Genomic DNA, 27,755 nt, shown 5'->3' with positions numbered 1-27,755 from the left:
TGCATAAATTTGAATGGTAATGGAGAAATATAAATTCCAGTTTGTGTATCTATTTTGCTCTGTATTTTTCCTTACTTCTCATATGCCTCTCTGTTAGAACAACACATTTAACATCTATTTTTTATGATTTTTATACCTTTTTTGTCACTGCAGTTAATATACATTTATACTTTTCATATAATTATTCATTTTTATTATATTTCTTGCTACAATTTTTCTCTCATTTGGAATGAGCACTTCGTATCATTTAAATGTACAAATTAAACAACTATATGCAATGATTTCTTTCATTTTTTTCTCTCTCTAAAGTGAATTATTCATGCCGCATTCGAGAAAACAAAATTTACAGTGAAACTTGACTGGGTTTATTCAATTCAGGATTCTTCCCGTTTTTCCTCATCATTAATTTTCCCACTAAAATTCATTCTCTTTGCCATTCACTCGTCACAGCTCAAAAAGTCTCATTCTTAGTCATTTTTTCTCAAAAATAGGTTTTTCTCTAACTCTCGGTAGAATTGAATTTGTCAATAAACCCATCAAATCGTGATTATTTCTCAACACGGCCGAATAATATATAATTAACTTGTGTTCGAAGGAAGACTTTTGTGACTTCATTGTTTTTCATGTCATCATAATTATATACTCTTTTCTCACAGACTATCTTTTCATTTCGGTTTTCCCGCAACCCAAACCCCAATTCTAAGATTAATTAAAATATAAATTTAATACAATCTATTGACACACTTTTACATTCGCTACAGATTTTTTTTAGTGTTTTTTTCTTCACTTTTCTTTAGGAATGCATTCAAGCCATTTCTTGCTGTTTCTCCTTCTCGCTTTATTTACATAAGGAAAAATCTATTCACAGTTTCTTTCTATACATTTTGTGCATTGATTGTGGTGACTGAAAATGATATCTTAACTTAAGAGACACATTCACGAAAGATTCAGCGAAAAATAGTTAAATTATCTATTCATTGGCATCATTCTATTTATCATCTCTGCAGTTTTGTTGTTGTCTTGGAGTATATTTTTTCAATGAACAGAAACAACATGTTTTGATAAATATATATATCGCGAAGCATCATTCTGCAATTACTCTTAAAACATCTCTTCTTACTCTTGACTGAATAATATCATTAAATATGTTACGGTAATTCGATGAATTTTTACACAGAGCATAATTTTATGTTCATTTTACACATTTATTCATAATTTTCTTCTCAAGTCATGATTTCTTTTCTGGAATATTTATTGCGAGCTACACATAGACGAATGTTTCCAAGAACATTACGCAAGTAAAATGGAACTAAGGCATTTTTTCATCATTTTATCATCATGAAAAAAACTTTACCAAACGATAAATAATATTATTTTACGCTATTTTATAGTTATTTTCATTTAAATATATAATTTTGTGTACATTTTACAGCTCTTTTAAAGAATAATTTGCATTTCATCAACACAATATTAGATGGTAAATCCTTTTCCAAACAATAAACAGGAAAAGCATGTAATAGAGTAACTATTATTAACACTTGAGTGCTCTTTGGAGTAAATATTCATCTCTAAAATATGTGCTTCTCTCTCTGTTTTCGGTAAAACAAATAAATTCACATTAATATCATGGAATTAGTCAACATGTTAAATATTTTGCCTCACGTTGGGTTCATTTATCATCAAATATATAATAATTTATAGATATATTTTTTCATTTTACTTCAATAACAGCAACAGTTAATATACCTCTTCTCGCGCTTTGTCTTAAATCGTCAATAGAATTTCAGCGACAGTTAAATAATTTCCTTTAAAGTTTCATTCTAGACTTCACACACTTCTGATATGTTGTTCAAAATGATAATCCTTGGTTTTTCTTTGGAGTTTCTTATGTCGAACAACGTCCTTCTCTTCTTCTGCACCGACCATTTGTGTTGAAGGTGGCAGTTTCGTGAGCTGTGCACGAACTTACAAATCCTGACCCAATCGATCAAATTCCTCGAGCATGAAGTCAACGTCCTTCTCCGTTACGGCGGCAGATGAGATAATTGAGCGGAAGAAATTGGGCCGACGATCGTCTGGCTGATAGCCAACCATCATTGTTCCCGTTTGCATCATCCGGGCTTTAATAATGGGGCAAATCTGGGGAGAAAATTGACCGCATTTACAATTTCCACCCATAAATCTTGTGCTTAGGCGAGAAGCAAGGACGAAAGTATGAAATATCGGAGAAAGTTCTTACAGCATGATGCTTTCACGGAATTTATAGTGAACTTAAAACTCTTGTAGGGCATAAATTTTGGTGGGGCTTTGAAATATTGTATGGTCATAAACTTTATCTCATTGTACAATATGGTAAATGTTTGCAGCTATAATGTAGTGAAAATGGGTGGTGTGTTTACATTTTAGGGCGATTTTGCGGAAGTAAAGAAATACGCAAATCCAAATTCATCGAATGGACGAAAATCTTAATTTTTAACTTGTTCATTTTACCTTTCCCAATTCAAGCTCTTTCTTCGAGTCGTGAGGCACACCGCGAAGGCGCTTTGGGATGTACCAGAAAGACACATTGACGCACTCAGGCTCCATGATGAGATAGAACTTGTCTGGATTCTGCTTGATCTTCTTCACTTGATACTGCGCCAAGTCCATCAATTTATCCATATGATCGGCGAAGCCTTCAGTGCCCTGCGAATGGTCATGGGAGTTTGAAGAGCTCCTGCGAACGCTTGTAAATCAATTGCGAGCCTACCTTTGATCTCCACTGCAGCCAGAGCTTGAAGATGTCATTGTGACGCCCACACTGGATCACCTTATCGCCCGTATCGTAGCTCAGATCATAAAGTTTATCAGTCATGAAGAGATACTCGGCTGACATCTGGTTGCAACTCATCAAGAGGCCCTGGAAGGGAGAGCGAGTGTTGTAGACAGGAAGGACGCATGTGTGATCAAAGAATGTTCCATTCATTTCTTCCTTGTCGACATATATCAGCTTCTCATCAATTTCTCCTCTCTGTCTATAGCACGAGCAGATGAAAAAGGGGTGCAAATGCTGGGCAGAAATATTGAGAGCAAGGCCAACAAGGCGCTTTCAAAGGGGGAGAATAGTTTGAGTGGAAAAAATATGCACAATATGTTGCCAGAAGATTTGTCACAGTTGCTCCAGGAATTTAATTAAAAGTCACCCAAAGTTGACGAGAGAAGGTTTGTACTGGCTGTTGGAATTTTAATTCACTTCTACATTGTTGTGATTGTTGTTATAAAACAAACATATATTATCTTCAATGACACGCATAGTAGTATTATCTGAAGTCAGTTGCTAAATTGAGAAGTTATCAGTTAAGAGCAAAGAAAAGTTTATCAACACGCAACAGCTGATTACGCTCTCAGTGTGTCTTGAGACATCGCGAAAGATGTTACTACAAATCGCAATAGCTGCAGTGTCAGTGTTATTCGTGCTTTTTCTGCTGTGGAGAAGAAATTTCACTTTTTGGCAACGAAAAGGCATCGACGGCCCGAAACCCTCCTTGATTTTTGGAAATTTTCCCAATTATCTTCACAAGAATATTGTCTATGACTTGCACGATATTTACAAGAAGTACCGAGGATGTCCTTTCGTTGGAATCTACGCTCTGCGGAAGCCTCATCTTTTCATCACAGACCCTGAATTTTCACGGAAAATCTTCACTACACACTTTCGTCAGTTTTACAATAATGAATCGTCGGAAATGACGGATCTAAAGACTGACCCAATCATTGGACTCAATCCGTTCATGGAGCGCGACGAGTTATGGAAGACGACGAGACAGGAGATTACGCCGGGTTTCAGCAATAATCGTGTGAAAGCGCAATTCCCCATCATGGAATCCTCTTGTCACAAGATGACAAATTACCTGAGATGTCGTGTGAAGACGCACGGACCCACCATTAAGTTGGAAGAGGTAAGAAGTCAGTAAATCACCCGAAGTGTTACAGATGCTAACAAATGTGCTTATGTAAATGTGATTCTCACCAGTTTTCCCGTCGGTACACTTGCGAGAATCTCACAAATTGCATCTTTGGACTCGAATCTCATGCCTTTGAAGAGAAAAAGGGTAGTTTTCTGCAAATGTTCAAAGACTACCTGAAGGAATTTTTCGTCATTGATTACTACTTCATGTGGAACTTCATTTGGCCAAGTTTTAAGCATTTTCACAAGTACCAAATGATGAAGCCGAGGGTGAAGAAGTTCTTTGTGGATATGCTAAAACATGGAATTGCCTTTAGGAGTGAAAATCCCAGTAATCGCGAGGATTTCCTCACATTCCTCATGCAAATCCGAGAGAAGAAAGGCTCTTCCATTGATGAAATGCTCGCCCATGCGTTAACGTTCATTCTCGATGGATTCGAGACTTCAGCAATTGTATTCGAATCTGTGCTGTATGAATTAGCTAGGAATATGCGAGTGCAGGACAAATTGAGGTCAATCCTCGAGGAAGAGGGAAATCTCTCATACGACACCGTCAATGACCTGCCCTACTTGGACCAAGTCTTCAATGGTAATGGACTTTTCCCGCCAAGAAGTGTACTTTATGACAATGTTTCGTTCTCTAGAATCTCTTCGTCTTCATCCGCCAATTCTCTTCTTCCTGAAGCAGTGCAATGAGTCTATAGAAGTGCCATTCAATGACGGCAAGGAATCGAGGACCTTTCCCAAAGGTATCAACGCTATGATGTCTTCTTATTCCCTCGGACGTGACCCAATTTTCTATGAGAACCCCGAAGATTTCAATCCGGAGAGATTCGACGATGGAGCCGTTAAGGATTACAAGGATAAGGGCGTTTTCGTGCCATTCGGAGACGGTCCCAGGATTTGTATAGGTGAGTTTCCATTGCGATTCTGTCTGGCAAATATCAGAGAGGATAATCCTGTTCTTCTAGGAATGAGATTCGCTGTGTCACAGATCAAGACTGCCACTGTGGCGATTGTGCGGAATTTCAAACTCACGCTCGGTGCAGAAATGAGGGAACCTTTAATGCTTGAAAAAACATTCTTTGGGATGCCTGCACAAGAAATTGCCGTAAATTTCGATCCTATTCTCGAGAAGTGATCGAAAAAGTGAAATTTTACTTAAAGTTATTAATTTCGCGCTATAAAACTGGGGTGTTCACATGTTATCAGGTGGGGAATGAGGTTAAATACACCATTTATCGTTATCAATTGTTACACATTTCCCTATTTTTATAAATTCTTCCCAGGTAGTGCAACAATATCAGTTCATTTGTAAATTTTATGTATTTGAAATGGAAAACACTTACATCTTCCTTGAAGTGAATCGTTGAGCACTGCAGAAGAGCACCCATCAGCTTGTGCGGATTCCAAGTAACGGAGAGTGATCTGAAAATGACAAAACCACTGATTTCAGCTGATAAAAAAAAACAAATTTCTCCTAATTAATCCCATAACTCTGCTCTCTGTGTGGACTGAAAAACATGCGATAGAGGAGTGTCTCTTGCAACCCTTATCGATGTTTGTTCAGCGCCACCGAAGAGATTTGAATATTGTGTTTGCGCAAAAGACACTCGAGGGATGTTCATTGGATTTTATATGCTGGGGCGCATAAAATGAAGTATTTCTCATGCCGGAATGTTGAATGAGTGTGCAAATAATTTATGGCGAGTGTCACATGCAGAGAAATTTGTGGAAAACTCATGTGAAAGTGCATTGAAATGGGAGAACCGCCTCAGCTGCGATGAGATTAGGACTTTGACGCGGGATGCAAAGTGGTCATGAATGGAGTTGCAAGAGTGCAATTAATCAGTTCACTAAAGTGCCCGTGAGGATTTCCCTGTGAGGGAGTCTCAAGGGTGCGTTTCCACACTCATTTTCACTGGGGCGGGAAATGGGAACAGGTGCTCTACGCCCAGGAGAGGATTACAAAGTCAATCCTGGCACATGCTTGGCAGTAAATATTGCCGAGAGGGCCATCAAATTCGGCGTGCTGTGAAAAGTGTGTTGTACAGCGATTTTTAATGGGAGTTTCGAGGGAATTTTATCGCGCATCTTCTCTTTTATGGTTACAATTTCGTGCTCAGAATATTCAAGGAAATTTTGGCAAAGATGAAAATGTGACTGTAATGAAATTTCCTCCATTTTGGCCATTAATTAATGCCTGTGATTGGCATATGTTGAGTGATTTTCAATCTTCACTTTAGTGGCAAACTTTTTTCAACATGAGTCGCCGTGATTAATTGAGAGCAGTGCTGAAACTTCTTTTCCATCCACAATGGCGCACAAGAGCATTGATTAATGACTGTCAATTAAAGTGAAATTCATGAATGACTTTAATTATACACTCCGCAGTCAGAATCCCTGGCTTAAGGGATATGCAAATTTGACCAATTTCACCAAAACTATTCTTCCGCCACTCAGGGAAATTGGGAAAACAGGCCGAGAGACTGGGAAGGAAATGTTCCATCTGGTTTTGATGTAGCGTATTCACTAATCTTCCTCGTTTAGTGCATTCACTGATTTCCAGGACGGATTTATCGAGCACTGCAGGGGAGAGTATAAAGTGAGGGGATAAGAGTTGCGGCGAGAAAAGCCGTTGATGGAATCAAATGACTGAAAGGGGGCGGAGAGGTGAACATTAAAATACAATTTGTTGCAGGCGCGCGCGAGGGTTCCCGGGAAATCCTCTTTTTGCGGAGGAATTTTGCGAGAGGATGAAATATGCTTATCATTGCGATAATGAGGCGCTCCTAATAACTCACCTCTCAATCCCAGAGAGTCGTGGATGCCGATACTTCCGCGAGAGCAGCAGTCCTCCACCCCAGGCGGCCTGAAGAAGGAGGAAAGGATGATTGTTAGACATTAGTTCCTGCCCTGGCGAGCCCATAGAAGGATCTTACGTCAACGTGCAGCCAGAGATTGTACTTGTCGCAAATGTCCGCGATCTCGTTGAGGGGATCGAAAGCGCCGAGAACTGTGGTGCCGGCGGTGGCGCTGACGAAGAAGGGGATCTGCCCCTTGGCCTTCCGCTCCAGCACCAGCCGCTCCAGCTCCGTGGTGATCATTCGGCCGTGCTCATCCGAAGGCACCATGACGCAATTGTCCGTGCCCAGGCCGCACACGGCGGCGCAACTCTTCACAGAGTAGTGAGACTGGTCGGATGTGAACATGACCAGATCGCCGGGCAGAGCGCGGCTCCCGTGCTCCTTGTAGCCGGGGAACATCTTGTGGCGCGCCGCCAGGAAGGCGTAAAGATTGGAGATGGAGCCGCCGGGCGCTAGGATGGAGTCGCCACAGTCCCAGCCGATTATCTCGCGCATCTTCGTCAGCACCACGTTCTCCATCAGGATGAACACCGGGGCGATCTCGTACGTGAACATGTTGGTGTTAGCCGTGGCCGTGAGCCACTCGCCGGCCATGGAGATGATGTCCAGGCCGCAAGAGAGTTGGTTGAAGAAGTGCGGATGACCTGACGATTCAATTCAGAGTTCCCCAGTCAGTCAGAAACATGTCAGAAATCTTCGCAGAGATCATTAATAATCAGTTAATGCGCATAAATGCCAGGAGAGTGATGACCTTATTGCCTGGCCGAATCCGCTCTGTTTTTCGTGCGCATCAAATGTCCCGGAATAATCCCGAAGAGATTTACTAATAGAATAGGAACACAGATGGAGTGTCGTGCGAGGGCAGACGAGTGCAAAGTGCGGGAGAAGATTAAAACACCCTCAAATGTGGCAGACAAATAAGAGACAATTAAAATCGATAGCAAGCGGGCATTAGGGAAGAACATGTGAAGCAATTTCACCTCAATCAAGGATCACCCGGCGGATCCAATGATCCCACTTTGATGGAAATCCGCTGTAGCGTGAGTAAATGCCCTTATGCTGCACACATTGCTCAATACCCCGAGAGAGAGACCCATTTGAGGGAAAACAGCAGAGTTGGTGAGCAGTGCGCAAAGTCTAGAACTAATGATTCACTCGTTACTCATTGCCAAGATGTTCTAGATGTTCGCATGTTGCTCATCTGTATTCTTACCAACTCTTTTCTCCCTTCTCCACAAACATTTTGCCTTCTCTATGGCGCTCAGACGAGTGATTCTGTGGAATTCCGTCGCTTTTCTTCCCCATTCAAGCGCACGCGTTTTTTGCTGAAAAATATTTTCATCTTGCAACTTTCAATTCCTCAAACAATCCCTCTGACATTCGGCGAGAGGGTGTCTTCATTGTTGAGCGAGAGAGGTCAAAAGAATGCACGAGAAGGGCTGTAATCAAAATCCGTTGTTATTTTCTGACTCGGTGCACTAATCTCTCTCTCGGGGAAAATGCAAGGGGAGAAAGTGTTAGACACCACCATTTCACGTCCATTGAGCGGGAAAACAGACGTATATCCGGATGATGGGATCGAAGACCGGAAGTTATTTCTCAGGGCGTCTTTTGATGGCCACCCATAAATTCAATTTCTCTTCTCCGGAGATTAAAATTCCACGTATCCACTCGCGTAATTTAATATAAATCCTCGGTCAGGACTGATTGAAGAATGAATGGGAAATTGTTTATCGGCGCGTGCCATTTTCCGCCCTCCCGAGAGACACTTTTCAGTGCGTCGGTGGTGGAATTATTAAACCACACAAAAGGCACTTGATTATCATCCATCATGGTGAGATTGGCGAGACCTTCGGGACTCCAATAGTCTCTGTGGTGTTGTGCAAACAGTGGCGCACTGTGGCTGAAGTTTTCAATAACGCACCCCAACTATCTCATGAGCGCTCTTTTATGCGACAAAATCTGATTTTTATAGCTCCTCTCGAGGGGTCGGAACGTATGTTTGTGCGCCACCCTCGCGCGGAGGGCGAGGAGCGTGTTTTTCTGACACCGCCTGGGAACCCTCTGTCGGGATGGAATAAATTCCGAGGGGTTGTTATTGCACAAATTGAATGAATAGCCCTCAAATGGGCGATGCTCGCCTGGGGTGAGTGAACAAATAATTAAATTCCTTCTCATCACATTCATAAATTCTCGCCTGATTTTTCTAACAATTAATTAAATATCATCCCGACCAATTTCTGGGTTGTTCAGAAGTCAGCATGATTTATGCGCATCTCTTAAGCCGCAGTAAAGGAATAATGGGCATTGCTACTCACCAGTCTTCACCTGGTACTTGAGTGTTGTGGCACAATCGGCGAGCAGTTGCTGCAGGCAGACGGGATTCTCTGGGATTTCCAGCTGCAGGAGCTTCTTCATCTCCTCCGGATGGTGGAAGTCCAGCACCTTCTCGCTGCGATCATTTGTGACCCGGATGAAGTCGAGAAGGATGTCGATGACTTTGAGCAGGAACTCCTTCGTCTCCGGTCCGGCCATCACTTGGTGCGGCAGCAGATCTGCAAGGGCATCAATTCCTCAATTCACTCCGCCTAATCCCAACATAAATCATCTCTCGAGCAGTGCTTGGGTTCATTTTTTATCACTCCCGAGGGCGAGAATTCTCATCCTCTAGCATTGCGCAAAAATAGCAACTAAATCCCAAACTCTACATCTTCCTTAAGCCTCGAATAGATGGGAAATTGATTTGGTGCGCATTTCACTTCATTGAGGCGTCAATTCGAGCCCACTTCTAAACCGAATGATGAATGAGAACTTGTCTTTAACCAGATGCGAAATTTTCATCTAAACCAACTCCTTTCGATGTAGGTTAACTTGGAAGATCAATAAGAAGTGTCACATGCATGAGGAAAGGCGATTTCTGCAGTTGACTTATATTTATTTGGTGTCACTTGTGCAAATCCTCTTCATCCTCTCAATTCATCATCAGTCTAGCAGTTGCAACAAGCAGTTGCAACTCTCGATTGTATTTACAGAATTGTGTGCAACATTCGCAAACAATTGAGATGGAAGAGGATTGCTTTCAGCACCAGAATTCAGACTTTCGCAAATTCAATCATTGTAAGACGCTGTGAAATGACCTAAAAATTTCTGGCATTGATCAAATAGGTCAATTATATTCCCACTTTTTCCGACGCAAAATATGCTTTTAATCACTCCAGCGCCACCTCGTCAGAATGGGGATTTGGGGCAGCAAAAAACTGACCCTCGCCGGACAATCCCCCAAAAGCGGCCAGACTTTTTGCCTCCATGGTCGCTTTACGTAATCCTTGGAGTGAAAATGTGCTGCCAAATTGATTACATAACTCGGGAGCGACGTCACGGGAGGAGTGCGCATGTGGCGAGAAAAGCCACAAATCCGCCACGTCCTTTTTTGCAGCATCGCACTTTTTGTGAGGCCTGATAAAAGGGCACAATGCTATCTCGCATCCCGATCCTGAAGGAGTGTCAAAGATTCTGGGGTAGTTTCCAACCCCTCACGATGGGTGAGATTGAATTAAACTGCCTGTGTAATTGATACTCTAGTCTAGAGGGGACGGGAATTCCCGCTGGGCGCGATTTGAGTGGGCGTTTAGGCTCATTTCCGGGCTGTCGGAAGTCACCGCAATCCCTCATCTTTATCTCCTGCAGGGTCTCTTAATCATAGCTAAACGAAGCTACTTTACTCACCCTGAGCCGTGAGTCTGGCCGTCCGATCCGACAGTTTGTAGTTGGTGGGGTTGACTGCCATTTTCTCCTCTGTAAAAACGGACAAAGAGTTAACTACTGCACCTTCGCATTTGGAGAGGACTTTAAGCCAAGAATTGTCATGCAAAAATTCTAGTTGATAAGTTGTAAGCTTGTGAATTGTGCGATAATTTGGTAGACGGAAAAAGAGAGGCAGAAAATGAGTATGAAATGGAGTCTGTTACCAATAAATTTGCGGAGATTTTCCACGTAATTCTTTATGAGAATCACTTTGACGGCCTTTCACTAGCAACTTTCACCACGAAAAATGTTATGAGATGAGGTTTTGGGGTGTGCGTGTGTGAAAAAATACCTTTTTGCGGGTATCAATTGCACATAAAATCACAGAACTTCTTTTTCAGCACTTTTCTGCACGCGCGCGAGATTTTTCTCAATGACTTTTGGCGCTTATTCAGTTGAACCTCATTCGCGGGGAATTTTCGTGGGTTGCTGGGCGAAAGGATCACCCCTGGATTGCTCCTTTGTCGGACGGACCGAGAACTCTCCGTGGATCCACACTTCAGGTCTCCAACTCAACTGACTCCAGCCTCCGGATCGTCGTCAATATTTCTACCCTTATGGCGCAAATGGCGTCCGCAGCCTTCGCGCCCTCGGCGGGTGGTGAGCATGACGTCATGGAAGTGGGCGTGGCTGCTTTGGGGTGTCCCCACGCACACACACACACACACGCCCGCTCAAGAGTGCCCCCGCAGCAGGACTGTGGTCCGAGGGATTAAAGGCAAAAAAGGGAATCATGTGGAAAATCGGTGATTTCTAATCTTTCTGACATTTATCACTTTAATTTGGAATATTTTAGCACTTTGTCACAGTGAGTTTTATGTGCGATCCCACATCATCGCCCAAATTGGACATTATCAGTCTGTTCGCTGTGCTCAAGGACTCATTCTCACTTTAAGCAGAAAGGAATTCGCATGAAAATGTCACTCAAAGAACCAGAATGTCCCTCAACATAATGTAGGATTATTCAGAATAGTCTATATTTAGTTTTTTCAGGGTTATTGTTCTTCGTTATTCACTGTATAAAAGTGCAATGAAGCGAAATACCCGAAAAATGCATAAAAAAATGCAGATAAATTTAGACCAAAAACAATATTTTCCATATACTTTTTCAATGTAATATATATATTTTTCTTCACAGAAAGATTAGACGATTTCTGCCACTCCTTTCTAAAAGCGGTCTTGTGTTTTTTAATGTTATTTGTGGCTAAGAATAAAAATATGTATAGTAACTATTTTGCAATTCTTCTGGACAATCATCAGATTTTGCAAAATTTCACAGTGATTTCTGTGATTTGTGGCTCGTGGCATTTCTTAAAGCTGACTCATTTTCCCTCTTGTTTTAAATGTTATCTTCGTACTCGAGTTCACAAGTATTTCAATTTCATCATTTGATTGCTTCCGAACCTCTTCTTAAAAATCTCTTATCATCACTCATCATCATTCTCTCTATACTTCTCGCTTCTACTCTTAATGGAAATTCCTGAAAGGACTCTCGAGCTACCATGAAAAAGAATAAAAGCTCTCGGGTGCCTGCAAATGAGGTGAAGAGCATCGAAGAGGTGGAGCTTTTGTCAGACGATGGAAAAGCTCATTGATTTTCCACACACACACACACACACACACACAAAGGCTCTCGCCAATGTTTGCACTGCATATCAAGAGGATTTTCGTGGAAATGTCTCTGTTGTTGCAGAAAAAATCTCTAGTGACGCTCATGGCAGTTCTCCTTATCATCGTGTACTATCTATTATGGAAATTGTCCCCCTTTTTCACTCGCAGTTTTCTGCGTGGGCGGACGAAAAGTACAGGATCGATTGCGGGTCACCTTGAGGTTTCGTGAGTCACTTGTGACGTCAGGAGGAAAGAGTCCTTGCACGCGCCAAGGAGGAGTTCCCTCGTCCTTCGCACGAGTGCGAAGGAAAATCAATAGGCAGAAAGCTCGTGTCCAAATTACCATTTCGACTTCTATTGATACTGAATTGTGCGGAAGCGCAGGCAATTTTACGCATTTCCAGAGCGTAGATTCAGTCGACGTCATATTAAATGGTGTCTCGAGTGGATGGCTTTTGAGGCTCAATTTAGCCTGATGGAGTGGCGCATCAATAAATCAAATAGCGGCGATGAGTGACGGTGAGAATCATTTTTAATCGCCATCATAAAAGTCTCACTTTTCCAGTGATAATCCCTTATCACATCTCATTCATTCACCCATTTATCGGACACTTCCTGAGCACACTTTTCAGTTTACAACCGCCATTCGTGCCGTTACAAAGTGCCTCTTCTTGCAATCCAATTTGGCCGCCGTGGAAGAAATATGAAGGTAAAAGTTCATAGGTGATTCACAGGCGCCGGAAGGAGCCCTCAAGGTGTCCTTAATTACATCCCTAACGAGAGTTCTGCTTGGAATCACCCACGCAGAAGCTACCACAGAAGGCAGACAATTAAAAGCTCTGACCCGGGAAATGGAAGAAGCTTCAGAGAATTGCTCAAGTGTTAAATTAACATAAAGAGCACTCAATGTCGTCCTCAAATGAGATGACAAAGAATGGAGAGTCTTTTGCTGTTGAGAAAAGTTAGTGGGAAATATATTTGCGCCTCAATCAGATTGAAAAAGTTCCTCAAATACGAGCAATTTCAACGGTGCGGGAAAAGTCCTAATGTAATATATTGAGTTTTTCTCAAAGTATACACAAAGTTTTGTGGGAAAAACTTTCAATTTGTGTTCTCAGGGGAAATTGAGAGAGAAAATATATGTGGATTTTCTCGCATTTTCGCACGATAAAGTGCTTACTAATAACTTGAACGTGTGTTCGGGAAATTACACCATTGAAATTAAAATCAATTGGAAGCCTTCTTGGCCTTCTCGAAGTTAAGAAAGTTAAATTATTGGTCTGTAACTCAATCTTGTAAGAAAGTTCTTATCTAAATTGTGGGAGATTCACTGCGCCGGAATTTCCAGAAGGCGCTCAATAACCCAAATTACAGCCAAAAGAATTCAGCAGCAGAATTCCAAAAGGATTAGGAAAATGTTTTCAGATATTCGCCCAGTTTTCAACACACCAGAAGAGGGATGAGAGGGGGTGAAAAGCCTGGAAAAGCATTTGGGATGACCAGAAAAGAAGGAGTGAAGGAAAAGAAAATGGACAGATTGGGAGCAAATGTGGAAAAAAGGAGGCAAAAAGGGAGTTTTCAGCGAATATTTTGCATTCGGAGCCCCACGGGCGCTGAGCTGTTACGCAAGAGAGGGTTGAGGAAGCAGGAAGTTTTGCCTGGGTATTGATTTTCCTCGGCGACGGAGCAACATGGCGCTCGGGAGGCTGAGTGAGCCATTTACAGGGGGGCGCCTGTCGTCATCCACCCACGCTCTGGGGCGGTGACTGTGTTCTCAAGCTCGTATCTCCTTCCCAGGCGCACATCCTCAATCCGGTTGCCGCCCTCGCGCGGATGCTATTGGTCGTCCTGGTGATGCGAGGTGCGCATGAATCCGCCGCCGAGACAACGGCCGACCTGCTGGACGCCACCGCGAGCAAGGACAGCGTAGTCCACGATTGGAAGGCAGTGTGTGAGCACTTGCAGCGGTGAGTAATCTTCCGCTCCTATCCCTTGTCTCTCTGCATCCGGCTTGTTGCTGAGCAGCTTCTTCCGGGCGCTCTTTGTCCCCAAATTGCCTTCTTTGTACTTTTGAACACATTTTAGACTTCTTATCAGTGTTTGTGTAGCATTTTAGCGATGATTTCACGTATTCATTAAATTTATCAAAGTTTTAATGAAGAATAATGTGTGAGAATTATGATCGAAAATGTAAAATATTAAGATATTGAGGTCGTTTTCTCATTTAACTTCCGGTTGAGTCCAAGAAAATATACATATTAAATATTTAAAGTCGGTTTACAAAATTTACGCTAATATGGAGAATCTTAGAGAATTAGTACACCTCTTTTCATTTACGCTACGTTATGTAAGGACTCTTTTCCTAACATAATTCATGTGACGGATATGCATTAGGTTGCATTTTTATATAAACGAACGCCACAGATAAAAAATTACAAAATAAATTTTCTGTGCATCTAAGAATATGAATGGGCCATTGATAGAAACGCAGGGAAATTGAAAAGTATATAAATTTATTAATATAAAATGCGAAAAGAATTTAGGCTTATTCTTACTGATATTTATTAAATTTTCTATCAATTTCTTTGAAATTAAGAAAATACTCATATTTTTTCGACGTTAATCTACTTTTGTGGGTTAATCGGGTCAATTCGTGTTTTTTCACCCACAGAAACTTGTGCTGAAAAGACAAATTAGTCATTTTTAATACGATTTGCGAGAACACTTTTTTCTTCCAACACAGTGTTCAATTTTAAAAAGCTGGAAAAAGCTTTTACGTTGACGAAACACATTGTTTCACATGAAAAACTACATATTATATTTTAGAAACTTTCAGGAACATTCCTAAATCTGCGATTGTTCAGCAATTTCAAAGGGTTAAGAATAATGAAAATTGTATAAAAGGTTTTACAACAAAGTCAAAACTACACATATATCACTAAGAAATCGATTAAGATTCTTCTCAAACTCACCTCCATATTAAATAATTCCGGGAGTGAAGAAAGGAATTCACTCGACCAACTTCAAAATCAATTTTCTTCCGCACATTCATTGTTGCTTTGCAATGGAAGTGAACCAAAGTGGAAAATTGGAGCGAATAGTTGAAAAGAATTTGTGATTTCCGCCCACAGGATAAACTTATCGGGGTCGGGATGTCGGCCCTGGTGGTATGTGCTGCGCCCACCGGTGACGGAGAGTCTGCCGCAGGAGCAGCTCGACCTGATGTGCCCCACGCTGTGCTCCAGTAGCCTGGGACTGCCCAGCTGCGTCTGCATCGTGCCCTACAGGGACTTGTCGGCGGCCGACAGGGACAACGTCTGTCAGCTCTTCTGCTCTGTGACCGGGTCCAATCTGCGGGGCTGCACGGAGTGCGTGGACAACCAGACGACGACGGAAATGATGACGGTGACAACGGAGTCCTCCTCCACGACCTCCACAGCCAGCAGCACGACCACTCGAACCACGAGCACGACCAAGAGCACCACGAAAGCGCCCACGACGACCACGACGCCCGACTGGGGGGCGCTATGCAACGTGCTGTGCCAGATTGGCGAAGGCGGGGTAGGAAAATGCACGCCGAACTCACACTTTTTACGATGTTTGACGATTTGTGTCTCTCATTGCAGGTTCTGTGCAATTGTGACTTGCCGCCGTTCTTCTGAGCCATGAGGTGATCGTCAGGAGGACAGCGGTGACTTGTAAATATGATACAATTTCCGTTGGACAACGACAAGTGGATTTGTTCTGAGGGTTCCATTGATAAGGCAGTTAATTAAACTACCAACTTTTGTTTTTGACTCGATGTTGAGAGAATTTTTAGCATTTTAACGACAAGAAATAATCACAAAAGGGCTTCCAAAACCATCAATTCATTGTGACCATCGAGACGTCGTCTCGTTGGGCGCATGTATTAAGTATAGTGGACAAGAATATATAGGTGTAACTTTAAGAAGGATGTCTATGTTAAGAGTGTAATGAGATAAATGAGGAGGAGATGTGAAGAATTTGGTAGACAAGGAGTATCTTATCACCTTCATAGAATGAGTAGAATTTTCATATCAGTGAGAAATGATAGGAAATTGCTGTGAAGACAATAAAAATTCATCTTAAATGACAGTCATTGAAACTTATAATGTGTAAAAGTGTTGTAATGTTGTTCTAAATGATGTATACTAAAAAGATGAAAATCATGCTCTAATTGATAAGTTCAAATTAAGGTGAGAATAAAAAGCTTAAAAAACTGTCGCTTAAGTGTTGCCTAAATGTCACATTAATAGATGTTGATTGAGAGAAAAAGAAAACCACTGAAGACGAGTCCTCTGTCTCAATGTGAAACATAAATCCAACTCCAAATGTAATCCACAATAAAGAATTCCATGTATTGCAATTAGTCTCAATTGGTTTTATTTTTTTTAGCCCTCTCGACTCTTTTGTTTTACAATCTTGTTTATAATTCATAATATATTTCATTGCATCTTCTTGTGGGCAAAAACGCGCAAGGAAAGAACGCAACATTCCAAAGAAGGGAGAAATTCTGGTGTGAATCACTTCTAATTCATGCTAAAAAGCCATTATTATGGACGAAAATGTTATTCAACAATATCATGGTCAAACTGATGTTGTGTTAATCAGCAGAACTCGGGATGATTGCATCTCAAAACCTCATTTTGTAACAAACAACAGAGCTAATGTTGCCATTCACTATTCAACAATTTCTTATGGAGAAGATTGTCTCTCTTCCCTGTGCTTTTCTAAGACTTCATCTTTCAACGCAAATAATTTTCAGGCATTGCAAAAATTGTCGCGTGAAAGAATAATATCATTTCACTTCGAGTTATCTCTCAGTTGGTAAAAAAAATCCATGACGCTTTGCACATCACTTTTAAGTCACTTCGGAGGCAACACAAAAAAAATCAGTAAAGTACAAAAAATTCCCTCTCACTCATCTAGTATTATTAAAATATGTTTTATACTCTTCATTTTTAGCGTCTCTGCAGACAGCTCTCTATTATATGCAATTTACAAAAATTCCTCCTCACATCGCTCTCCCAATATGCATGATTCATTTTGCTCTCTACGCAATATTACAAGTAGTAAAATGTGATAAATTGCACGTTTTAGTATGGATTATTACATGGAAAAAATCCCTTTTACATTCAAATTCATTTCATTTTCCTCTTAAGTCATTTTTCACGCCAACTCTAAACGTGTTAAATTGAAAATATCATATTTGCCAGAAAACCCAAAAAGGAGAAGAAAAAGGGGCGCGCAATTTCTTATTGGCAATTTTTTCTCTTTCTTGGTCACCATCAGAGCGTTTTATCTCGCTCCTCCAGATGCAATTACTCCCACTCTCAGTGGGAAAAGTCTGCTTGTCGGAATGAAACATTTCAAGAGAAGTTTGTTAGAAAAAATAAGGAAACTCGATTCATTCTCAATCCGTGGCCAATTCATCGATTCGACACCGAACAGCGTGCTCAACAACCTCCAAACTGGGATAGTCCAACTCCTTCACCAGGCAAAGGGTGGCGGAAAGAAGGTTGGCATTCTGCAATAAACAAGACACCAATTAGTATTGGATTATAGAAAAGATTGACATTCACTTTAAGTGGATGTTTGCAATAAAATCCCATAGATTTAAGGTAAGAAGTGTGATTTGAACATTAAGTGCTTCGATTAAGCACATTATGGAGATCTCTTTTTAATAATTAATTACATTCTTGAGTCATCACTATAACTAAACAAAACATCTTCATATTCAATAAGAGTATCTCAGATATAAATCTATTCGCAACCTTCTGCCAAATGATGATTGTTCGTACTTAAGAGCTCGTAAGTTTAATAGCTTAATTCCACGCATGAATAATAGTTGCAATTCTTCAATCTTCAGATGTTCATATTTTCATGCAAATATTTTTTCCTATTAAATGCGCTTGTTATTATGTTGAGACAAATAAGACAAAAAATACGTCCTTTTTGCGATAATTCAATACAATAACTGAAACTTAACATCGAATGAGAGAATTGGAACTGTGATTGGAACAAGTCTAATTCTAAAGTCAAAGGCAATGAAAGTCACTGGATTTCTTCATTTAACCAGTTATAATCCTGAATAAGAAGCACCAGGATTCAGTAATATTCTCTTATCATCGTGAAGTCATGCCAAGTGCATCTAAATGCCTCCATCAGCTCACAAGATCAAGTGTAAAGTGCAGCACCTACCCTGTTCACTGGCCGCCGATGGTAACTGGCGTAGTGATTGAGAACGGCATTGGAAACCACACTCGCGCTGTCATTGAATCTGCCCTCGGAGCGACTGCAAAGACAGGGAAGTGATGCTCACACAGATCGGTGCATAGGAAAGCTAAGCTTACCGCTCCCTTCGACGCATCTCCGCGTTGTCGTCCCACTCCTGATTCGTATTCCCATTGCGGTAAGCGTAGTCCCGCTGAGCATCGCCACCGCCATTTCGGCGGTTCGGATGCGGCGCCTGGTGATGCTGCTGCTGCTGTTGCTCGTCCCACTCGGTCAGGTCCATCTGGCTGTGGCGATAGGACGCCGGATGTGGCTTCTGGTAGTCAGACTGATAGTACTCCTGGCGTGTGTTCGACAGAAATCATATTACCACACAGTGCAGAGCTTTCCACAATACATTATATTGGGGAAAAACAGTGTATTTCAATGAAGCAAAGGTGCTCAAAGTGAAGATTGTGAGTTGTGGAGGCAACTCAAGGAGACATTAAATTAAATATATTCCCACCTCCCTTCGTTGGACGATTTTTTTTTATTGCTTTACCTTCATTGAATGCGTCGACATTGATGGCGCAATTGGCACACGTTCGCGATATCCAGTGGCTGGAGATGCCTCCTGATCAGATCCAGGTGATCTCTGTGTCATATTACATTGTTAATTAAATGGAAGAGAGATAAATAATTGGAGAAATCGAAAGTAAATTGGAAGATCTTTTGCAATAGTGCCAATTAGTGATGCCAATTAGTATGAAAATGCTTCTCATTTCGCAACATTTACCATTGAGACGTCATACTGATGGTAGGAGCCTCGATGGTCTCGCTGGTATCGCGGAGAAGGTGGTTGATTTGTCTCTGGCGGTGAATACTGTTCCTGATTCGATGGACTCCTCTAAAAGTGCGCGTTCGAGGAAGAAAGTTAGGTCAAATTAGTGGTTTTAGCAAATGCCTTCAAAGCCTTTTTCAGCATTACAACAAACAAGAGGTGTTAATCAAGACAAGGACTTGAAGTATAACATAGAGCTTGTTCTTTACCTGAATCGGTGACGATGGAATTGAATTACGATCAATTGGATCACTTATGGATTCCTCAGTGTTTTCGAGACTCTGATTCTATGTTAGTGTGTTTTTATGTTTTCGCAAACATTCATTTTGCAGGCAAGACAAAATGGTTTTAACAGCAGAAGATAGAATAAAAGAGAGCAAGAAGACAAAACATTAAGCCATTATTTAGTATGTTTTATAAGATGAGATTCCCAAGTGAAGACACTGCAATTGTGATCAGATAATTTGCAAAAGTAAATGCCTTTTTTTCTCACCTCTCGCATCGGACTCTGCTGGCGATATTGCGATTGCTGTTGATTCTGCGAGGGCGGCGGTTCAGCATATGAAGAGTCTTCATATATGACATCATCCCTCTTTACAGAACCCCTTCTGGCTTCCGCCAGTTCCTCCGGAGTCACATCGATATTGTCCAATTTCTGCAGATTTGGCAAGGTTCTCAGCACGATTGCGCGGTAGCTGCAAAAGAAACACACCAATATTACTACGGAAAGTGGATGGAAAACACCTCCGAATCTTACTTTGGACCTGCTCGCTCTACACATGGATTCTCCTCCAGCCAGAGATACTTTAAATTTGGCAAACTCTGAAAGATGCAACAGAAGAATTTTCTCTTAACTGAATTCAGCACAATTGGTGAGAGTCTTGGCTGAGTGCTGACAAAAGTTTTGGCGCGCAAGAGAAGCGTAAAATTGGCCAGAAAGTCACACTTTTAGCTCTAATTTCCCAATAAATTACTTCAACAAACCCATAAAATGACAAAACAGGCAATTAAATGCTCTGCAATTTTGACGACATTGTGATTATGTATTTCATGGTCACTCTTGTGACGATTTTTTATGTAATAATTTCATTATTTTATTCCCAAGAGAAGTGTGAAGATTGTGTGGGTTTCGCTTCACTGAGAGACTGAATATTATTCCATATAATTGACTCTTCTTTTTCATGGAACTCACCTGCAGATATGCCAATTCTGATAAATCCTTTATATTGTTCCGTCTGAGGTAGAGTTCTTGCAAGTTTTGGCAGTTCTCAAAGTCGGCCAAGCTACTTATTTTATTCACACTGCAAAGAGAAGAGCAACACTCATTAATTTCTGCGTGAACTTCGCCAGACAACAGAGATATCGTCGTCAGTAAAGTGCACAAAAGAACGCCACACATTTCCCATGCGGAATGACGTAAGGCCTTTAAAATACAGCCATGTATCGCGCGTGGGCCCGTAATATGTATTACAAAATAATCAAATATCAATTGTTGGACACACACAACATCGATTTGGCGTTCGTGATGAGAGTCCTCGCAATAGTTTCCAGGCAGAGAGTAAACATTAGGCAAAAATATGTCACGCAATTCAACCCTTTTTTTCTCCTTTCACCTTTTCCATTCTACATACGCGATATTTTCACACCCTCTTGTCTATCTCTCGTGTGAAAATAGCTGTTAAATTGCGCTCTAGTGTTTGTGTTTGAGAGAAAGAGCAATAAAAATGTGTGATTGATGGTTGTAATTTGTCGGAATTCTATCAATTTCATTCGAGTAACTTCATTTCCATTGACTGAACGCAGAGTGAAAAAAGAGAGCAAAGTGTCTTCCTCCTTCACATCTTGCAGCAAAAGAAAAGTGCATGAAACCTTTTCTCATACGCCAATTAAATGTCTCTGTTGATCTTCAGCTGCAATTATCGACAAACAGAATGTCTTTCAACGGTAGAAAAAGCACTTTCATTTCGAATTATTCAATAACTGGAGGAAATCCGCAAAGAAATTCTACAATTGCACCAATTTCCCGATGAATTGCAGTGTATTACTATTGCACAACACCATTTGTGCGGCCCCTCGAACGCCGCTTCCAAATTCCCTCATTGTCAATTACATGCGCCAGAGAATTAATATAAAACTAGCAACTTTCACTGATACTCAACCGACTTTTCTTTTGCCTATCGCCATCACTTATTGTTCCTCCTCTCTGTTGGTTATTTTGATTTTCCATCCACTTTTCTATCACAACTGTTTCTCTCTTGTTTATGCGTACATGTTTTTTATTCTGTAAATGTAAATCACATTCTAAATGCAGCTGGAGCGGAAAGATTCCTTGTCTCTCCACTCAAGTGCACAGAAATTACGGGAGAATAGAATCTCCAATGCAATTGAACACACATCACGAAATTGTTCCCTCTCTCTGCCGGGATATTTGGGAATTTGTGGTCTGCACAAGTGCACGCGAGAGTGAGAAAGAATAATAAATGCAGCGGTGAAGAAATTTCATGCGTTGCCAGTCTGTGAAGAAAATAGAAAATTCCCTTTATTGTCTTTCTTTTCATCCTCTTGTGTCTCACAAGAAACTCTCTCGCACATTCACCGCGCGTCGTCTTAGTTACATTTTAATCGACGTGTAACGGTAAAGACACGTTTTCTCCTATATATGTATACTTTATTTAGAATCAACAGCATAAATTCCTGCAATTTATTATTATTTAGCATCACTGCACATCTGATCGTCAAACAGTCGCTCAAGAGTTCATTTCCTCAGCAATTCTCCACGATTTTTCTTACACTTCATTCAACCATCTTCTTTTTTTCTTTCTTTTTATGATTGTCTCAGAGAGATAGCAAATAAACCATCAGAAAAATTCCCTTTCACACATTTTTTTAAAGAAATTTCTCACCACAGCAAAAAGACAACAGAGAGAGAGAGAGAGCGAGAGCGCGCGATGTTGAGGTTTCGGAATTCATTTTATATGATAAGTAGAAGAAGAAGTTAAATTTACAGCTCAATCTACCTCATATCATACTTTATTGCTTTACTGACTTCACCTTTCAATCATAAGCAAACACAGTTAAGCCTTCTGCTAGGGAAACTCCCCAATTGGAAAAGCCTAAATGATGCGTATCATGTAGCAGAGGAAAATTGCAGAACACGCTTGGAAAGCTTCAACAGTTGCATTGCTGTTCTTCTACGCAAAATATACCTTTTTAAATATTCATATCAATAAGCATTAAATCTCTGTCAGTCTTGAGACAATTCAGGCACAAAAAACTGTGGAAAATCTCTCTGAAACCACGAGGATCATGACCTCTTAATTGTCTTCTAACTGTTCTGTAAGAACACTATATAATTTTGGAATGTTGCTTTGTTGGAAATATTTTAAGAAATTAGTGAACTATTGAATCCAATTCATGCAAATTTGCTTTTACTCCAAATCGCCCAAATCTCACTTATGAGATAAAGTTGAAAATTTTCCACTAATAAATCACGTGTCTAAATAAATTTCTTGTTCTCTCACAGCTTTTTACAGTGAAAAGAAAGCGCGAAGTACATTTTAAGAATTCAAAAATGTAGAATTTCTTGGCAATTAGAACAGGTCTGTTAGTTTCTTAATGACTTTTATATAGGAGAGAAAGAAGCAGAGGGAAAAACATTCTTTGCTCGCGGCATCATTTTAATACATTATATGTTTGTTGTGATCGTATTGAGAAATGATCTTGTGAGAAAATCAAACAGATTGTGAGTCACACAGAATGCAAATAGACGGAAAAAATTCAAATTCTCAGCGACAGTCAATCGTGTGGCTTGAATTTCTTTCAATACCATCCAGTTTATCTACATTTTTGATGTCATTTGCCTCTCTTTGCCACACATTTTTCCAATTTCCTCATGCAAAAGACTCTCTCATGTTCTTCGATATTCTGCAAATATGCAAACACACGGAACTGCGCGGGTGTTGGTGAAGAGAGAAGGTGACGCACCAAATTGGGAAGTGAATCGCCAGAGCAAACAACAAAATCTCTGTACGAAGGCGTTTGATGATCTTGAAAAGTTGTGTAACTGGCCACAATTTTGAGCCACAAAAATGAAAAAAAACTAATATCTTGCATGGAAAAATCCCACGAGTTTCTGAAAAAGCCAAAATTAGCGTATGACACGCCAGAAATGACAATCGAGAGGCCTTTTAGTGCCCCCAAAGGAGCCTCAATTCTCAATCCCATTTCCATCAATCAATTGTCTCTTGACACACTTTGCCCCGCGCTCCATATATCGATCTAATAATTTTCCTCGTAATTTACCCTCAAAGCCGGAATAAATAATTTACATTGAACGTGAACTATCGGCCAAGACAAGACAAGCCCGTAACCACATTTTGTACACAGACTAGATAACACAAGAGATTTTGTACACTTGCCGATAGTGAATGAAATATGCACGATAAGCTATCAATAGCGATTCCACCGTGAAACCAGTGGAATTTCAACAAAAACCGCGTTAAGTGTGTGTCGAATTGATTTCTTTGCTGCCTTCTTCAACAATACTGATGGTATTTTTCCTCTATAAATTAACTATGCGGAGATTCTTGAGAAACATTATCATAAATTTTGCAGGAAACCTGAAAATTTGCTTAAAATATGTTCTTATTCTACGCCGGCAGATAAGAGAGATTCTTCAGATCATAGTTCAATAAACTGCCTTAAAAAAATTTCGCTTGATTTATACTGTATCATGATTTCTTATTCTATTAATTATACCAAAAACTTTACAATCTGATAAAAGTCAAGTGACTTTTCTCCAGCACTTGTTGAACATCGCTTAAGATGTAACTAATTAGATACGCTAAAGAACAATAGATTGGCGTTAGAAACAACTCAAACTCTAACTGCCTCGAAACTTTTGCGACTTCTCAAGAATTTCGCTCGACTTTTGACAGCGGAATGGTAAATCTTTCCGCGAGTGTCTGGCCATGAACTCGCCACCCATTGACGAGGTGGCGTTTTGGGGTCAAAAACGAGCCCTTCTTACCTGAGCGCCAACACCTCCACGCCACGCATGCGACGAATGATGGTCACGTCGGTCAATTCGCTGCCCCTGGAAGAGGGATTTGCCCATTAGTGTGGCCGGAAAGCCTGGCCCAAGGACGCCAGAGTCTCAGAATGCGTGTCCCGCGAATCCAACGCGGAGTTCGCCATAAATGGACACTCCTTTGGCTCTCGCTGCATGTCGTCACGGTCACCGTGTGGAAATGTAAATTAATTTCATTAATGGGTGCTCTTTTGGGTGTGCGGGAGCGAGAGACAGGTCGCAAATCACGCCTCAGAATCACAAACTACACACTGTTGAGGCGGGTCGACGAGAATCTCTCGCTTTGTTGTCGAATTCCGCAGGATTTATCAGGGAATTTGGATTTTCAAGCACACTTCTTGGGAGTCATCAACAAAGATTGTCTGCCTTTCGTCGCTCTTTGGGAGGTATTTTCGAGATGAAGCGTTCAATACTGGCTCTTTGATTGTGTTTGACGGCAAAAACTTTGCACTTTGCGGCAATTTTACGATGACCAGACGGCAAACAAGCAGTTCATAAATGTCTCCACTGAAAATCAACTTGTCAACAGTGTTATGCAGACAATTTGTAAACAATAACAACTTTTAGAAGTGTTTCAGCTTAAATGAAAGCCTAGGAAAGCAAGGAATTCCCAATTAGAGAGATTTTAATGAGCAAGTTTTATCTTTATTAGAGAATAGTGAGTAAATGAGCTCAAATCCCTCATTATCCTTTATATTCCAGAAGCTCCACCCTTTGGAAAGCCCCGCCTACTTAGTTAAGGCTCAAATCCGTGCCCTTATTCGACAGACATTTCTTCAAATTAGAATGCAAGTTGGTGGAATTGCCCTGTGTTGTTCAAACTAGTCACGAAGTGGCTATTTTTATGGAACTCTTTGGGTGATTTTCACGTGAGATTGAGCACATTTCCCTACGTCACCGCCGCCACTGAGGGCTTTCCACCTCGTGGTCCGCGAGCGGAGCATTGTCTTGCGAAAGAGGCGCGTTTTGCCAGCGAAATTCTGAGACTCCAGCCTTCTTGGCAAAGTACACTTTCTAATTTGGCGTGGCTTCTGACGCCACACTCACGCACCAGCAGTTGAGCTTCTTCACTGTGGACAAGTCAGACTGTCTGGACCGCGCGATGACCATCTCCTCAGTCAACTTAGTCATTTTCCTGGGCTTTTCTTCTCCGGAGAAACACGAGAAAGGCAGTCAAATTTTTCACGGCACCTCAAACAAAAGTGTCATTCGCACACACAACTGAGATTACTTGCTACGATTATCACAGCTCTCGTGAACCATTGGAGCACTCTTCAGTAACACCAACACGGGGAAAAATGAAGAAAAGTAATTGAAAACAAAATTGCACCTCTCGATCGCACTTGCAAACACCGAATGAAATCGTGGAATTCGTCGGAAATCGCCAGACTTGACACTTCTTCTTCTTATTCTTCGGTGTGGGGCAAAATTCCTTCGCAGGGCGTGTTTCCAGTCACTGTCACCACCGACCAATTGGCGCTGCAATCAATCAAGAGGCTGTTTTGTGGAGATTTCGTCAAATTTTATTCAATGCACAATTTAACACGCAAAAATATAGGAATATTACACTCTGGCAAATCATCACCTAGCTCTCGAAGCTCTCGTTTGAGTCGATTGCCTTGAGAGCGGCCAAAAGCTTGGTTTTCTTCTTCTGATCAATTGGCTGCCGCTTCGTCGGTTGAATCTTGGGTTTTTGAAAAGTAACCGCTTGTGGCGGTGCTTCTGGGAATCCATTCTTGATAACATTCTCGCAAATCTCATCGAGAATCGCCTCGTTAATCTTGATATCCTCTTTGGAAGATAATCTCTCAAACTTCCTCGACAAATCTGCATCGACTTCTCTGTGAGTTTGCTGAGCCTGTTCACTTTCATCCTCGAGTTCCTCGCCGTTGAGATTACCAGCGCACTCTTCGCTGGAAATGCTCTTTGTGGTGCTCCTTTCACTGCTTTCTGCGTTTTTCATGATCTCCCGAACTTTCTTGATGTCTCTCTTGGTGGCTTCCTTCCTTTTCTGAGTTTCATCCTCTGGTTCTGTCGCGGGGAGTTTTTCCAGTCGATGAGGCGTGGTTTCTTCAGGCGATTTTGAACATGCCGATGAGGATCCACTCGCTCGGAAGTGATTGATGGGCGCCAGGGAGGAGCTAAAGTGCGCCGAGTGTGACTCTCTGAGGAGGAAGTTCTTCTGGTGAAAACCACGCACGAGGAAAGCGCCTCCATTCATCCGCCTCTCGCCCACGTCCAGCCTCGTGCTGAGGCGCGTGACTTCGCTGGTGGCCTTGTCCAACTTCTGGCACACCTCGCGATATTTGACACTCTCTTGGTGCATCTGGTTGCGGAAGCTCTTCGCCTCCAGCTGCAACTTCCGCGCCAGCAACTTCGTGTCGTTATCCTTCTCCACGAGGCGCGCCTCCAACTCTCGCACGCGATTCGCCAGCTTCTCGCGCTCATCCAAATGCCTGTCTCGGTTCAGCTGCTGGAAGTGCTTGTTCTCATCCGAGATGCTGAGAATGACCTGCTCTTTCTGCTTCAGTTTGCTGTGCAGGTCCTTGTTCTGCTTCTGCAGTTCGCGATATTTCGCGTGCCACGTGCGAATCTCCTCAGCATGCGAGTTGAGAAGCTGTGGCAGCTCCGCATTGGCTCCGTCGTACTTCAGGAGAGCGCTCTCCTGACGCCTGATCATGGTCTTGAGACTACGATTCTCCTGGCTGAGTTCCTGTTCAGGGAGAGAGAGAGAGAGCAAATAAATATGGGAAATTGAGGATTTACGGAGGGAATTACAAAGACTTGCTGCTGAGCCACTGTCAACTGATTCTGGAGGTGCTTCAGGCGCAACATGCGAGCCGAGAGGATTCTCTGGCGCACCTCACTCGCTCCCGAAGACACCATGGTGGCCTGCCTGCCGCCCAGCTTTCGTCCGTGCACTGCCGACGTGGAGAATTTGGAACTGCTGGAGGAGTAGACACTCTCCATGGTGGGCAATCAATCCTCCCGCGATATCGATTTATTATCACAAGTTTGACACAGTTTCTGCGCGCGGTACGCGGGGGTGAATTGAGGTAGGAAGATTCTACTCGGTGCTACCCTTTCGCCAATCTCATTGGGGACGCGTGTGGGGCAGGATTCGCCTCACAAACACACTCACGTGGCCACTCAGGCCTGGATTCTCTCGGGATTTTCCACAACAGCTGCTCCAACACTTTTTCCCTTGGAGCATGTTGTTGATACTCAACCGTCTCGCGGCAACGCGACGTCCTGCCACAGAGTTGAAGCACAAGGCAGGTGTAGAACGTATAGATCTGCAATTCAATTCCACCTCAACTCTACTTCCTGAATGCACTCTGCAACGACTCCCCTCCGTTTGAT

The 27,755-nt window shown here is 41.8% G+C and overlaps 5 protein-coding genes across 8 annotated transcripts; 2 read left to right on the top strand and 3 right to left on the bottom strand.

Annotated features, from left to right (window-relative positions):
- Positions 1–40: 40 nt before the first annotated feature.
- LOC132259747 (glutamate decarboxylase) lies at positions 41–11,810 on the bottom strand. 2 transcript variants are annotated; one of them, XM_059757499.1, is made up of 9 exons: positions 10,910–11,810; positions 10,540–10,608; positions 9,132–9,368; positions 6,889–7,457; positions 6,751–6,818; positions 5,296–5,374; positions 2,750–2,899; positions 2,491–2,685; positions 41–2,139 (listed from the first exon to the last, which is right to left on the bottom strand). In XM_059757499.1, exons 2-9 carry the CDS (start codon positions 10,598–10,600, stop codon positions 1,966–1,968), a joined length of 1,533 nt encoding a protein of 510 aa, XP_059613482.1. In that variant the 5' UTR covers positions 10,601–10,608; positions 10,910–11,810; the 3' UTR covers positions 41–1,965. The 2 variants fall into 2 exon arrangements, with proteins under 2 accessions (XP_059613482.1, XP_059613483.1); XM_059757500.1 differs by lacking the exon at positions 10,910–11,810 and adding an exon at positions 10,782–10,884.
- On the top strand, positions 3,119–5,273 carry LOC132259748 (probable cytochrome P450 28d1). Its single transcript, XM_059757501.1, has 4 exons — positions 3,119–3,938; positions 4,013–4,535; positions 4,591–4,857; positions 4,918–5,273. Exons 1-4 carry the CDS (start codon positions 3,411–3,413, stop codon positions 5,085–5,087), a joined length of 1,488 nt encoding a protein of 495 aa, XP_059613484.1. The 5' UTR covers positions 3,119–3,410; the 3' UTR covers positions 5,088–5,273.
- A 2,251-nt stretch (positions 11,811–14,061) lies between the features above and the next one.
- LOC132259120 (uncharacterized) lies at positions 14,062–16,213 on the top strand. The gene is made up of 3 exons (XM_059756668.1): positions 14,062–14,195; positions 15,360–15,789; positions 15,855–16,213. The coding sequence occupies exons 1-3, from the start codon at positions 14,062–14,064 to the stop codon at positions 15,888–15,890; spliced, it is 600 nt and encodes a 199-aa protein (XP_059612651.1). The 3' UTR covers positions 15,891–16,213.
- A 402-nt stretch (positions 16,214–16,615) lies between these two features.
- LOC132259915 (uncharacterized protein F09G8.5) lies at positions 16,616–25,757 on the bottom strand. 3 transcript variants are annotated; one of them, XM_059757734.1, is made up of 11 exons: positions 25,444–25,757; positions 24,333–24,398; positions 20,496–20,604; positions 20,061–20,125; positions 19,797–19,998; positions 19,513–19,590; positions 19,259–19,369; positions 19,025–19,117; positions 18,603–18,823; positions 18,451–18,544; positions 16,616–17,776 (listed from the first exon to the last, which is right to left on the bottom strand). In XM_059757734.1, the coding sequence occupies exons 1-11, from the start codon at positions 25,521–25,523 to the stop codon at positions 17,663–17,665; spliced, it is 1,233 nt and encodes a 410-aa protein (XP_059613717.1). In that variant the 5' UTR covers positions 25,524–25,757; the 3' UTR covers positions 16,616–17,662. The 3 variants fall into 3 exon arrangements, with proteins under 3 accessions (XP_059613717.1, XP_059613718.1, XP_059613719.1); XM_059757735.1 differs by lacking the exon at positions 19,513–19,590; XM_059757736.1 differs by lacking the exons at positions 19,259–19,369; positions 19,513–19,590.
- A 154-nt stretch (positions 25,758–25,911) lies between these two features.
- LOC132259807 (myosin heavy chain, embryonic smooth muscle isoform) lies at positions 25,912–27,750 on the bottom strand. The gene is made up of 2 exons (XM_059757587.1): positions 27,171–27,750; positions 25,912–27,105 (listed from the first exon to the last, which is right to left on the bottom strand). Exons 1-2 carry the CDS (start codon positions 27,360–27,362, stop codon positions 25,978–25,980), a joined length of 1,320 nt encoding a protein of 439 aa, XP_059613570.1. The 5' UTR covers positions 27,363–27,750; the 3' UTR covers positions 25,912–25,977.
- Between the last annotated feature and the right edge of the window lie 5 nt (positions 27,751–27,755).

The sequence above is a fragment of the Phlebotomus argentipes genome, unplaced genomic scaffold (genome assembly GCF_947086385.1).
Source record: "Phlebotomus argentipes unplaced genomic scaffold, Phlebotomus argentipes genome assembly scaffold_18, whole genome shotgun sequence".
Taxonomy (NCBI): domain Eukaryota; kingdom Metazoa; phylum Arthropoda; class Insecta; order Diptera; family Psychodidae; genus Phlebotomus; species Phlebotomus argentipes.
The sequence above is the reverse complement of the archived record's forward strand: the minus strand, read 5'-3'. Positions and strand labels throughout refer to the sequence as shown.